The following is a 13,848-nucleotide window of genomic DNA, read 5'->3' as shown; positions in this document are numbered from 1 at the left end:
ATTTGGATTAATAGATTATTCTCATCAACAAAATATTACATTCGCCCTCTTTCTATTTTATCTTCAGAGAAAAACTGACAATATATTGTTATTATTATTTTATTTCAATTCATATTAATTTTGGTTCATGTTATTGAATTCATTAACTATTCAGTTAATGCATGCTAGTTTTATTTGTCTACGGACATTAATCTGAAATAACCGTCATAGGTCCAAGTTAATATTTAAGTTTACATGACTAAATCTATAATTATTTTAATTAATTTTTACTAAACGTTCTTATTTAAAAATTAATCAGGATATCTGACTTTTCTGAAAGGATATAACAAATATGAAACAGACTACATGTATATGATTAAGTTGGGCGTCTATTCAACTACAACAAATTATTTTAAACCTAAGACGGTTATTTCAGATTAATGTCCGTAGACATTGATTCGTTGCACCCATGTTCTAGTGCACAAATACGTCGTATGTAGGTAGTGTGATTTAGGATCATTCCATAAGGACATATATTAATAGATAAATTTGAATTTAAACTAGGTTGAACAAATGATGTTTGTAATTCAGTAGCAAGACCAAAATATTATCTACTAAATAAAGCAAACAATGAGAATAAGCAAACAAGCAAGGAAATCATTCAGAAAAGAAAAAAGTTTTTAACGGTTGTAGGTTATGTTTAATTTACAAACATTATGAAATTTTAATATAAGCATATAATTTCTTAAAATTAAATGGAATGCTTATACTCTAGTATCAAATGCAAATACGCCCACAAGTTTCCGACGATTCAAAAGAATTTTGAGATGTAAGACGGATGATTTATTAAAGTTTAAGGTAACAAAACAAAAATATTGGAAACTTCAGGGGTTAACGCTAAAATAAGTAATAATTATGGGGTGAATTAAGAAATAAGGTGTAATGAGCTTTTGCTTTGCCCTTCTTCCCCTCCCCACCCGCTCCTTCCTTTTATTCGAAAATTCATCTCTCTTCAGTCTCTCCATATCTCTCTCTCTCTGCCTCCTTCCCCAGTTTTCTTCTAAAGTACTCTCTCTCTCTCCGCAACTCTAGGGTTATTCTGATCCAGAGGTTTTTGCCCCTGCTTCGAGCGGCGTCTTGGAGAAGTTTATTTCCTCGATTAAAAATTTGCAGTGAGAGGGGTTTGGATTGAAGCGATAAACCCTAGCGCTTACGCGTTTTCACAGGCGAATAAAACCTTAAATTTCCGTGTAAGTCTCTTGATTGAACTGTGTATTGAGTTCTGGATTTTGCTTATTTTCTCAATAGATCTATGATTTCTGATTTTGTTTTGGGTGTCACTACATCTAGGGTTTTGAAACTAGTTACTTACTCGCTCGCTCGCTTTGATTCGCCACTCATTTTTTCTTCCTTCTTTCAATTCTAATAGACATCGTCTTCTTCCTGAGTTTTAAGTAAACGCTGCGTCAACTTTGGTTTGGGTTTTTTTTTTTTTTTAATTGGGATTTGTTTTCTCAAGAGTATGGATATTACTTTACATATGGTTCAACGTATTTAACCTTGTTGTTTGTTTGGGCTCTTCGATTTTGAACCTGAGGGATGGTTTGTATAGTACTATTGCCTTTTTTAATAGTTAACCTTTACTTTGTTCTGTAGCTTTTACTTTTGTTTTGCGTTGTGTTTCTATTTACAATGTTTTGCCGCTGATTCTCTTGTACATGTCTTTGTTACGCAGATAGAATAATGGCTATGGAGATCACTCAGTTTCTACTGGCTGCCCAGTCAGCTGATGCAAGGATCCGTACTGAAGCAGAGGGTAGTCTCAGGCAATTCCAAGAGCAGAACTTGCCGCAGTTCTTACTATCCTTGTCTTTTGAGCTTGCTAGCGATGATAAACCTTCTGAATCCCGTCGACTTGCTGGCATCCTGCTAAAGAATTCTCTTGATGCTAAAGATTCTGCCACAAAAGATCATCTAGTGAAGCAATGGTTTGCTATCGAAGTTGCTCTTAAATCCCAGATCAAGGAACAGTTGCTAAGAACTCTTGGCTCATCTATCCTTGAGGCCAGGCATACTTCAGCTCAGGTTATTGCTAAGGTAGCCTCCATCGAAATTCCTCAGAAGCAGTGGCCTGAACTTGTTGGATCGCTTCTTAACAATATGACCCAGCAAGGCAGTCCCGCACACTTGAAGCAGTCAACCTTAGAAACTCTTGGTTATGTCTGTGAAGAGATATCACATCATGATCTTGTGCAAGATGAAGTGAATTCTGTCCTTACAGCAGTTGTGCAGGGCATGAACCAGTCTGAAAATACCGCAGAAGTTCGTCTTGCAGCAACAAAGGCACTGTTGAATGCCCTGGATTTCTCCCAAACTAATTTTGAGAATGAAATGGAGAGAACTTACATCATGAAGATGGTATGCGAGACTGCATGCTCCAAGGAGGCAGAGATCAGGCAAGCTGCATTCGAGTGCCTTGTCTCCATTGCATCAACATACTACGAGGTGCTGGAGCAATACATGCAAACACTCTTTGAGCTCACATCAAATGCTGTAAAAGGAGATGAAGAGAGTGTTGCCCTCCAAGCAATCGAGTTCTGGAGTTCCATCTGTGATGAAGAGATCGACCGTCAAGAGTATGACAGTCCTGATAGCGGTGACTCATCCCCTCCCCATTCTTGTTTCATAGAGAAGGCTCTTCCCCATTTAGTTCAAATGTTGCTAGAAACTCTGCAAAAGCAGGAAGAGGATCAGGATCACGACGACGATGTCTGGAACATATCTATGGCTGGTGGGACATGCCTTGGCCTCGTTGCCAGAACGGTTGGAGATGGTGTAGTCCCTCTTGTGATGCCTTTTGTTGAGAGAAACATAAGCTCGCCAGATTGGCGAAGCCGGGAGGCAGCCACTTATGCTTTTGGATCAATTTTGGAGGGCCCAACAATTGATAAACTTGCCCCGATGGTTGCTGCTGGCTTAGAATTCCTCCTTACCGCAACCAAAGATGGTAATAACCATGTCAGGGACACAACTGCTTGGACTCTGAGCCGTATCTTTGAGTTTTTGCACTCCCCAGAAAGTGGTTTCTCTGTTATATCACCCGAAAACCTCCCTAGAATTGTGGGTGTATTACTAGAATCGATTAAAGATGTGCCAAATGTGGCAGAGAAGGTGTGTGGAGCAATATACAATCTTGCACAGGGATATGAAGACTCTGGAGCAAGTTCGTCTATTCTCTCTCCTTATCTTACGGAGATCATCACACATCTGCTTGCAGCGGCTGAGCGTACCGATGGGGCGGAGTCTAAGCTAAGAGGTGCTGCGTATGAAACCTTAAACGAGGTTGTCCGGTGTTCAAACCTTTCAGAGGCCTCGAGTATCATAGCACATCTCCTCCCTGCCATCATGAAAAAACTAGCTGAGACGATGGACCTCCCTATAATATCAACTGATGACCGTGAGAAGCAAGCAGAACTCCAGGCTTCTCTTTGTGGTGTTCTCCAAGTCATAATCCAGAAGCTGAGTGGCTCGGATGACACGAGACCCATCATTATGCAGAACGCAGATGACATCATGAGGCTGTTCCTAAGGGTGTTCGGATGCCATAGTTCAAGTGTCCACGAAGAAGCCATGCTTGCAATTGGTGCTCTTGCCTACGCGACTGGAGCTGAGTTTGTGAAATACATGCCTGAGCTCTTCAAATATCTCCAGATGGGACTGCAGAATTTCGAAGAATACCAAGTCTGCTCAATCACCGTAGGAGTGATTGGTGACATTTGCCGTGCCCTGGATGAAAAAGTCCTACCTTTTTGCGATCAGATCATGGGTCTCCTTATCCAAAACCTTCAAAGTGATGCACTCCACAGATCGGTGAAGCCTCCAATATTCTCATGCTTCGGAGATATTGCTCTGGCGATTGATGCTCATTTTGAAAGGTATGTAGCTCCAGCCATTCAAATCATGCAAGGAGCTGCTCAGGTGTGTGCTCAGATGGACACGCTTGACGAGGAGCTTATGGATTATGCGAGCCAACTCCGGAGAAGCATCTTTGAGGCATACTCAGGGATACTACAAGGGTTCAAGGACACAAAAGCCGACCTCATGATACCCTACGCTCAGCATCTCTTGCAGTTTGTTGAAGTAGTGTCCAAAGATTCCCTAAGGTAATGTGTACTGTATGTTTTCAATAAGATAATCAATTTGTATTATATATTATTGGTTTCAGTACTCCGTTTAAACTTATTGCTGTGGTATGTTTTGGGAGCAGGGATGAGAGCGTGACAAAAGCAGCGGTTGCAGCAATGGGTGATCTTGCGGATGTTGTAGGAGAGAACACAAAGCAGTTGTTCAGAAACTTCACCTTCTGTGGTGAGTTCCTCAATGAGTGTCTCCAATCAGAGGATGAAGATCTCAAGGTCACTGCACGCTGGACTCAAGGAATGATCGCAAGGCTCATGATCTCGTCATAATTGTATGCCTTTTCATCATCACTACTCGTGTCGTCTCTCTCTCTCTCTCTCTCGGTCGTTATTGTTTTGAGTAAAGGTTCAAAGAATGGTTATGGGTCGTCCTCTTTCCTCTGTCGAATGATGTGGGATAGTGGTTAAGGGGGTTTTTGGGAAATTGCTTTTATATTGCTCGTTGCTATCTCTGTATTGAAGCCGTGTCTTATTTTTTTTTACTATGTAGAAGAAAAAAAAAACTTCTTTTTTCGGTTAATGGAATCATCCACTTATCGGTGATCAATTTCGACAGCATTATAAAATAAACGCTCATTACTCATCAATGACCATCTACTCAAACGCAAACTGTGAGAGATATCAGAACTCGTTTATACATTACAAAAGGTGCCAAATTTTCTTTAAGAGAACGACATTACACCATTACATGACAATAGGAGCTAAAAGCCACCACATCAAGAGGAAGAGAAGGTATCAATAATGGTGGTGTGAAGCGGGTCACTAAGGTGAGTCGCCCAGTTGTTGAGCGGTCCTTTACCCGTTGCAGCAGCCTGAACAGCGAAACCCAAGAAGGCAACCATGGCTAAACGAGCATGTTTGATCTCAGCTAGCTGAAGCTGAGCCTTCTTCTCTGGGTCAGACGCCAGTCCTAACGGGTCAAAGAACTTGCCTCCTGGGTACAAACGCTTCTCCGAGTCCAGCTCAGCGTTTCGTTGGAACTCAATGTAGCCGACCACTAACACTTCGATCCAGATCAATGTCGAGATGGAGAAGGGCAATGGTTGTCCTAAGTAAGACGACCCATCCACTAGCTCAACCTGGTAAAACAATAACAATCACACAAAATGTCCAAACGCAAACGCTACCAAAAAAAAAGCGACGAGAAAGAAAGAAAGAGGCAATACCTTGCCGGCGTCTTGCCAAGTAACACCGGTGAGCCATTCCACGGTGAGAGCACCAAGAGTGGCGAGCATAGCCCACCGACCGTGAATCAGCTCACATTCTCTGAATCTCTGGAGCCCGAAGACTTCACTGTAGGGCTGAAACGGCGTCGATTTGGGGTCCACCTCCTCGGTACGTGTCCCGATCACCTCTCCGTACAAGTTCTTGGCAAGATTCTGGTCCAGGGAGTCGAGATCAAACTGGAGGTACTCCGCCGGTTTACCTAAACCGAAAGGGTCGAACCCGTAGTCTCCGACAAGCGAACCGTCGAGATATTCAGGGGACTGTGCGCCTGGGAACCATAGAGGCCGGTCAGTGATAACCTTCTTAGCCTTTTTGGGAGCAGCTTTCTTGGTTCCGAATCCGAACCGGGCTGTGAACCTGCTTGAACCGGAGTGGATGTCGGAAACCACCCGTGTACCCATGATTGAAGAAGAAGCAGCGGCGACGGCTGTTGAAGTGGCGGCCATCTCCGGCGTCGTTTGTTTTGCTGTGTGTTGATTTTTTTTTTTTTCTGTAAAAGATTACAAATCAAATGGAGTTTTTAAGTGGCCTGTATATGTGTGGGATCAGATGAAAACTTGGGAGATCTCAGAGAACGTATCTCGACGGTTGGATGGGGAAACAAATCCATCTGACGGATAGAAATAAACTCTGCCTTATCTTGTTAAGAAGCTAGCGTTATCTATCCCTGTCTTTTAAGAATCTTCAGAGAGAGTGAGTTTAGATGAGGCAAGAAGCTGATTGGGCAAAAGAGGCTATTGGCCACTCTTATACGACGCCACTTGTCACTTCAGCTGCACAATGTCCCTAACGCAAGTCCACTTGTCCTTGCCTATCATCACCCTATAATCTTTGAATTTTGATAATCCGGTTCGGTTAACTTAACCTAATCCAAAACAATTGATACGGTTTACAATTCTCTCAAACCACAAATAAAGTCTCCGGCTGGGCTACGACGTCTTGTGAAATTCGAACATGGCTTCTCATTAGAAAAATATGATTACATTAATCGCATCCAAAACAGTACAATAGACCAAGACAGGACAACTAGTACTGTTGCACAAACACAAGTAAAATAAAAATACATTCAGGGAATATAAATCTCAGAAGCAGAGTCTCCGGATACTTCCGGAATCGATGATGATCCGGAAACAAGCAGAAACTTTGTCGACAGCACTCAATAAAGATCTCGGTGAAGGAAAATCTCGAATAACCACAAATGTTAAGCAAAGAAAAAGTTATACTTTTAAGTAGAGAGCTGGAAACGGCCGCTGGGTTTTTTTCTCCTCCATCCCTGCCAAAACACAAAAGAAGATATGATTCCTCAGATAATTATACAGAAGACAAAACTGAGGGGTAACATCAAAGAAGACTTACAAAAGCAATGTAATATAGGAAGGTTAGTCCAGCCAGGATAACAAACCCGATTTGGAACACATTGTACCTGAAATTTACAATCTCGATCGCTCAATATGACTAGTTACGAATATAACAACATCCGACTACCATATGCTAAACCATTTCTACTTACTTGTAGAGGTACTTAATTCCTCTAAGGGACTGCAATGTGTGACCAAAGATCTCCTGGGCAGCAGTGGCTTGAGCGTAATATCCAAATGCAGTGGCACAAAATTGAATCACACTGCATTTTATATGAACCGCATTACTCAGACTGTGAGGATTAACAAAATATAATTGTGAAGGTGGGAGCTGGAATTTAGTCAAAATGTCTTGGTTTGACGTCCAAGAGACAATGAAGGGTACCGAAGAGCATGAGTAAAGTAGTTATCAACTTTGATTTAGGCATTAGGCAAAAAGGAGATTAGTTTTGGTGATGGCACGACAACACTGAGTTGTAAATGCATGTACGTAAACACGCTTGCTCTAAATCCATTTATCAGAGTGAACTTGATCCCATCAAATACAGAGGTCGGAGAGACCTACCTGATTGAACAAAGAAGAATGAGCCCGACATTGAAGAGGAAAGAGTTCATTAGAGTAGCTCCCCATCTGAAATAATGTTGATATGGCCAATCAGAAAATCAAAGAAAAAGATTACGAATGACATTAGAAAACAGCCAAAGACTGTTTTAACACTTAAACTCGTGAGATAAAATTACTTCATTGGATGAATGGTAATGAAGACCAGCTTCAAACCCAGCATCATTGCCCCAGCGATAACAGCAAGTAGAAGGTAGAAACAGAAGAAAGCAAAGGCAGCAGTGCCTAAAAGACCTGGAGATTTCCACACATCCCAGCATGGAGTCAGTCAGATATATAAAAAATTAGCCTTATATAGGATAACACGAACAGAAGTAAGAACTTACCCCAGACATCATCAAGCTTAATGAAAACCTCGTTAAGAAAAGGGGAGAGAGGAGGGTCGACGAGTAAATATATGATGATGTGTGCAACCCAAGCAATGGAAACGATCAATCTACAAAGACAAAAAAAAAATTGCCATTTGAAAAGACGCTAAGAGTGCAAAAACCTAAATATGCAAGAACTGTATGCATTACGCATGATGATATAACAGTTAACAAATAAGGCTGTATTGAAAAAAAAATGCAAACAAGATTCTTTGCTTAGATCACTAACCCCAAGATTCCAAGAATAAACTTGGCCAAGTATCCAAGCACAGTGAAAGCCCATGCTGTTTCTGCCTGGAATAAAGTTCTAGGGAATAAAATAGTTGAACAACAAAAAGATTATAGATTAAGTTCTAAGGTACACTCGTCTTACCTGTTCTCCTTGTGGATACATCTCTTCTAAGAGGTTCACATCTTCCTCCAATTGGAGCAACTCCTGCAAGGTTACCACATTCAATTATAGGATTGAGGGGACACAAATTAAATCCACAATCAAGCAAAGTATTTAATGACTATCATAACCAATTCTACTATCTCAGTAGCTTTTCACTACAAATTGTCATTTCCCATAACTCCACACACAACCAAAGTTTCTTTACAAGTCAGGGAGCAGTATCAATAGGCAAACTTTCCAAGTTTCTACATACAAAACCAAATTTAAATAAGATACTGAAACTTGAGATAAATAATGTACCTTTTCAACTGCTTTCACATTTTTCCTCCATTTCTTGCCCTTAGCACCACTCCTTTCTTCCTGATGAAGTCCATCAGCTGCTTTCTTTAGTTCTCTTGCCTTTTTACCTAGTTCGGTTGCCTCCTGTATAACAGTTATGGAGTTAACCAAGCAAGAGACAGTGGATTTCAAGATCTAGAAAAGATGCTTCCAGAGAAGAACAAAACCAGACCTTTATATATTGTGATCTAGTGATAACAGCTTTTGGACGCCTGATGAATGCAGTGATAAGTCCCAATGGTAGACATGCAATACCAACACCACCAAATATCTAAAAATATTTGAGAGAAGAATTAATTTTTTTCCTACGGGAATGTATAAATCAAACATCATAATACTTCAATGGATACAGAATTAGAGATTGCCATGCATTTCATTTGTTGAGAGTTTGTGGTTAGTCAATGAGAAGTCAACAATATAAGACAGGTTATATATCCTTCCAAAGCAAACAATGCACTTTTCAACTTGATAGAACAATGCTCATACCGTAAAAAGAACTGAGCCAACAATTGTCGCAAGGGCAACAACATATTCTGGAAAAGTAGTACGCATGGTCCATGTTTTCTCAGATGCGGGATTAGCTGTAAATGCTGAGCACTGCATTGATTAGCCAGAGAGAGGAAATATGTTACATGCTGAAACTCTCTATGACATTAATGACTCTTGATATACTAATTCTGCCATCAAGAGACAAACATTACCTGTCGAGCAGTGTTACCGATGCATGGTTGAGTATTTGAAAATTGCCACGAAGTAGGGAAAGTGGATGTGGCAGAAGACAAGTGCCTGACAGAGAAGTCAACCTTTCCAATGACACCTAATATGATGTAAAAGAATATAAGAAGAAGAAGAAAATCCAAGGAATATGAAACTAAACACAAGCATGAATGGCTCCTTGTAAAGTTAATGAGATTACTTCTGTAGGTAAGATGAAGATGCTATTTTTGTAAATTACTCTAAGCTATTCCTAACACATGACTGACAAAATTCAAACCCAAGCCCTAATCAGGTAATTTATCAGCTGAAATAAAAATTTATGTGTTAGGAATAACTTTACAAAAGATGTCAAATCGTAGTGACCAACATCAGAGTCATCCATGTTACAAGCTCACTAATGGTTTCAATTACCACTCCAGCTAAACAAGTTATATAACAACACAGGAACAACTAACCGTATAAAATTCCAAGCACCAGAGCACAAACAACAGCCGTGGTTACCACCCAAAGCAAGGCACTTTTTATCCTCTTCCCTAGAGTCCTGAGTAAAACACAGAAAACTGTTAGCAATTAACAAAAACATGTTACAATATGTAGAGTAAAATCAATTTCCATCGAGAATACGAACTTATCCTGGTCGCCTTCATAGAAAAACATAGCGAAGGGGATGACAAAGAAGACGAGAATAGCGTCAACAATGTAAATGGCAAGCCAAAGATCCTTCATTGGCAATGTTAGATTACAAGCGCCGTTGTAAATAGCATGTCGACAAGCATGCCGATTGGCCACATCCGCCGGTAACATGAGAATCGAGATCATGGCTATCGACAGGCCAAAAACGACGACGAATTTGGGGAAATAAGCCTGGTTTGCATCATCTGGATGCTGGTAGTTCACGAGGAGATAGATGCTTGAGATGAATACGATGACGCAGGCAACGATCGCGACAATCACGAGAGCGAGGTTGAAATCGCCCATCGTGTGCAATGTACGATGTCCCCAATTCGAGAGATTTGGATCCCGTAACGAAGTTTTTGGGAAGATGCAGCAACCCCAATTGAAACAATCTAGGGTTTTCTCGGAGTTTCAAATTTGAATATTGAATTTTGGGGATTTTTAGTAGATCTGGATTTTTTTTTGTTTTTCTTTTCCCTCTCGGAACCCAGACGAGGGAAGGAAGGAGAAAGAGGGACCTGGGACTGGGAGATGAACGTTCTTGTAAATTACGCAGTTACCCTCATTTATGTGTTATAAACTTATAATTTGCATGGGAAGAATAGTGCAATGGCTTTGGGTGTAATCGTAAATTGATTGTATTAGCTGTCCTGTCCGAAGCAAATCATTCCGACAAAATATTTCAATTAATGTGAAAAAGACATCTGTAATTAAATAAACCAGACATAATTTTAAAGGACAAAAAGTGTCTCCAATAACCAATTTTTAACTACTCTTTTGGCCAAGAGACTGCAACAGTACAAGTAGTTTGAGTAAATAGTATGATGCACCTCCTATCGTCGCGAACCGAAGCTCTTCGGTTCCTTCGATCTCTGGAAAATCTCCTTCTGTTACTCGGTTAAACCCTCCGGTTAACCACCCTAAGCTTTTGTAACCTTCTCCGTAGAGCTTTGATACAGCCATCAACGACCTGATATTGATATGAAGAATAAACCATCATTTCTATCAAATCAACCAACACCAAACCGATATTTGAATCAGTTTGATTTTGGATAATGTTAACAATCCTAAACCAAAAAATGCCTATTTACAAGACTCTCTAATGATCAAATCGAATCTTTAACTACACTATTTTAAGTTTGATAAGTTTCTCTCAGAACCTTAACCAAAGTCAATGATAAACCAAAATGAAACATCTCTAGCTATGTTACCTGAGTCCTTCACCGCACACGACAAGCACTTTACTCTCTTTGTCCGGGACAGCCTCCACAACACGGAGGGTGAACTCGTCATTGAACATGGTGAATCTCTGGCCTGTCCAAAGCCCAATGTACCCCAAATGGATCCATTTCTTCATCAACGTAATCGGCCCATTGTCAGTATCCTCCACGAACAGTGGCACGTGTAAGGACCCTTTCACACATGCCTTTTCTCTTTCCCAAGCCGGCCTCACGTCTAAGAGCATGTAACCCTCCGACGCCACAACCGCCTTCGCTTCTTTCGGCTCCACCGCCCGGACCTTGCCGGAAAGTATCAGCTGCTTACCTGACACCGCGGCGGAGATTACTGGTAATCTGTATGGTTTTCGGAGGCGTCGGTATTGTACTAGTGGTGGCTTGTGGATATGGTTTGGTTGAGAAGGAAGAAGAAGTGTCATCATCTCTTTACTTTTTTGGATTTCTTGATAAATTTAACCAATCATAGTTTGTTCTTATATTTTTCTTTTGCTTGCCAATTAGACAATTATAAAGAACACTTATTTCCGTTTTAAGTCCTCAGAGATTTCATAATTTATTTGGCACCCTTTACAGCTTGACTGGGCATTAAATACTTTATCTTAACGACACCGTGTTATTGTATTTTTATGTGAGATTGGTATACCGAACCGAAAGAAACCGGTGAAGACCAAACAAAAGAACCAAACCATTCGGGAAATCTTCCGATGTCTCTCCGTTATAAATCCGAACCGGTACGGAACGATCAACCCCATTGAGGAAGATCATCATCGATTGAAAACTTACAAGACGAAGAGGCGAATCAAAAGAAGAAGAGAGGAAGAAGAAGGGAGAGGTAATAGCAATGGGGGTCGATTACTACAAGCTGCTTCAGGTGGATCGGAACGCAAAAGACGACGACTTGAAGAAAGCTTATCGGAAACTGGCCATGAAGTGGCATCCTGACAAGAACCCTAACAACAAAAACGACGCCGAAGCCAAATTCAAGCAGATCTCTGAAGCTTACGATGTACAATTCTCTTATACCAACTCCTATTCTTTTATTTGCTTGAATTCGAACAGTTGTAGTTTTTTCTCAATTCAGTAATGGTGGCTTCTCTGCCTATTAAGTAAATACAATTGATCATCTTTGGTGTTTGATTACATTCCTTATGGATTCGTTTTTAGGTTTTGAGTGATCCTCAAAAGCGAGCTATCTATGATCAATACGGAGAAGAAGGTCTAAGTAGCCAGGCTCCGCCTCCAGGAGCAGGCGGGTTTTCGGGTGGTTCAGATGGAGGGGCTTCATTCCGGTTTAACGGAAGAAGCGCTGACGACATCTTCTCGGAGTTCTTTGGCTTCTCAAGACCCTCCTTTGGAGACTCACGTGGTGCAGGTCCCTCTGGTGGTGGGTTTCGCTTTGCGGAAGACGTTTTTGCTTCGAATGTGAATGTTCCACCTAGGAAAGCTGCCCCTATCGAGAGACAACTTCCTTGTAGTTTGGAGGATCTTTACAAAGGAATCACTAAGAAGATGAAGATCTCTAGAGACGTCCTCGATTCAAGCGGGTCAGTTTTTTCACCTACATTGCCTTGTTTTGAGTTTTATGAATCACCCTTCTTATGTATTTTAGTCTCAAGAATCACCTTCTTATGAATCTAAAGTTCCAAAACATCAAATTTCTTGCTAGGTTCGATATTAGTGTTGTTCTCTGTGCCATGTTTTAAATCCTAAAGATTTGGAATTGAACAATTACATGGAATTTGTGATGGTAGACATTAGCCATTAGCCATTGGATAAGTTCTGTTGGACTCGTATATATAGTGAGGTTATGTAAATTCCGTTTGGGCACATAAATAAGTATATTCAACGAAGAGTGAGTGCATCCGAGAATAATCCATATTAGGTGGAGGACATTAGAGTTGCTTCTTGTGCTTCGATGTTCTTGTTATTGGTAATGCAAGTTGAAATTGCATTCTTTGGTCTGATGCAGGAGACCGACAACAGTTGAGGAGATTTTGACAATAGAAATCAAGCCGGGGTGGAAGAAAGGGACAAAGATAACCTTCCCAGAGAAAGGGAATGAGCAGCGAGGAATTATACCGTCAGATCTTGTATTCATAGTTGATGAGAAGCCACATGCTGTTTTCAAGCGAGACGGGAATGACCTTGTGATCACACAGAAGATCCCTCTAGTGGAAGCACTTACGGGTTACACCGCTCAGGTCACGACTTTGGATGGAAGAACAGTCACGGTTCCGATCAACAGCGTGATCAGTCCTTCTTATGAAGAAGTGGTGAAAGGAGAAGGCATGCCAATCCCTAAAGACCCATCGAAAAAAGGGAACTTGAGAATCAAATTCAGCATTAAGTTCCCGTCAAGGCTAACGACAGAGCAGAAATCTGGAATCAAACGAATGTTTTCGTCTACGTAGTCACCCCTCTTTCTCTCTTACCGCTACGTTTGGTTTCGGTTATATCAGCTTGGTCGTTGTGGAGTGCTTAGGATTGTGGCCGTGTGGGTGTTTGCTGGGAGATTGTTGGGTCATGAAGCGATGTCGCATTGAGGTCTACCAACATCATTCAACGCTTTTGGTTTGAGGTTTTAACATTATAGTAGAGTTTTTTCGTTTATCTCTTTTAAATTGTTATTAGACTGACGGAAGAAAACCAAATAAAGATTTTTTTTACTTCTTTAGTTTGTTAAGAGCTTTCTAATTCTTTAAAATACAAAAATGAGAAAAACACTTATGTAT

The 13,848-nt window shown here is 40.8% G+C and overlaps 5 protein-coding genes across 5 annotated transcripts; 2 read left to right on the top strand and 3 right to left on the bottom strand.

Annotated features, from left to right (window-relative positions):
* The first annotated feature begins 918 nt into the window (after positions 1-918).
* On the top strand, positions 919-4,725 carry LOC104747012 (importin subunit beta-1). Its single transcript, XM_010468607.3, has 3 exons — positions 919-1,229; positions 1,715-4,142; positions 4,247-4,725. Exons 2-3 carry the CDS (start codon positions 1,723-1,725, stop codon positions 4,446-4,448), a joined length of 2,622 nt encoding a protein of 873 aa, XP_010466909.1. The 5' UTR covers positions 919-1,229; positions 1,715-1,722; the 3' UTR covers positions 4,449-4,725.
* Positions 4,726-4,797: 72 nt separating this feature from the next.
* LOC104746930 (chlorophyll a-b binding protein CP29.2, chloroplastic) lies at positions 4,798-5,892 on the bottom strand. Its single transcript, XM_010468512.3, has 2 exons — positions 5,345-5,892; positions 4,798-5,257 (listed from the first exon to the last, which is right to left on the bottom strand). The coding sequence occupies exons 1-2, from the start codon at positions 5,849-5,851 to the stop codon at positions 4,895-4,897; spliced, it is 870 nt and encodes a 289-aa protein (XP_010466814.1). The 5' UTR covers positions 5,852-5,892; the 3' UTR covers positions 4,798-4,894.
* Positions 5,893-6,344: 452 nt separating this feature from the next.
* LOC104746843 (LIMR family protein At3g08930) lies at positions 6,345-10,530 on the bottom strand. The gene is made up of 14 exons (XM_087477200.1): positions 9,832-10,530; positions 9,659-9,744; positions 9,188-9,303; positions 8,973-9,083; positions 8,659-8,757; positions 8,448-8,570; positions 8,127-8,189; positions 7,983-8,047; positions 7,712-7,821; positions 7,505-7,619; positions 7,329-7,394; positions 6,916-7,026; positions 6,762-6,828; positions 6,345-6,678 (listed from the first exon to the last, which is right to left on the bottom strand). Exons 1-14 carry the CDS (start codon positions 10,179-10,181, stop codon positions 6,631-6,633), a joined length of 1,530 nt encoding a protein of 509 aa, XP_087333326.1. The 5' UTR covers positions 10,182-10,530; the 3' UTR covers positions 6,345-6,630.
* Positions 10,531-10,545: 15 nt separating this feature from the next.
* On the bottom strand, positions 10,546-11,538 carry LOC104746760 (rhodanese-like domain-containing protein 10). The gene is made up of 2 exons (XM_010468308.3): positions 11,090-11,538; positions 10,546-10,848 (listed from the first exon to the last, which is right to left on the bottom strand). Exons 1-2 carry the CDS (start codon positions 11,536-11,538, stop codon positions 10,644-10,646), a joined length of 654 nt encoding a protein of 217 aa, XP_010466610.1. The 3' UTR covers positions 10,546-10,643.
* A 142-nt stretch (positions 11,539-11,680) lies between these two features.
* LOC104746662 (uncharacterized) lies at positions 11,681-13,786 on the top strand. The gene is made up of 3 exons (XM_010468218.3): positions 11,681-12,122; positions 12,281-12,660; positions 13,086-13,786. Exons 1-3 carry the CDS (start codon positions 11,958-11,960, stop codon positions 13,525-13,527), a joined length of 987 nt encoding a protein of 328 aa, XP_010466520.1. The 5' UTR covers positions 11,681-11,957; the 3' UTR covers positions 13,528-13,786.
* Positions 13,787-13,848: the final 62 nt, after the last annotated feature.

Source organism: Camelina sativa, chromosome 1 (assembly GCF_030686135.1).
Source record: "Camelina sativa cultivar CO46 ecotype springtype chromosome 1, ASM3068613v1".
In the NCBI taxonomy this organism is placed as follows: domain Eukaryota; kingdom Viridiplantae; phylum Streptophyta; class Magnoliopsida; order Brassicales; family Brassicaceae; genus Camelina; species Camelina sativa.
This window is presented reverse-complemented; position numbering and strand designations above follow the sequence as displayed.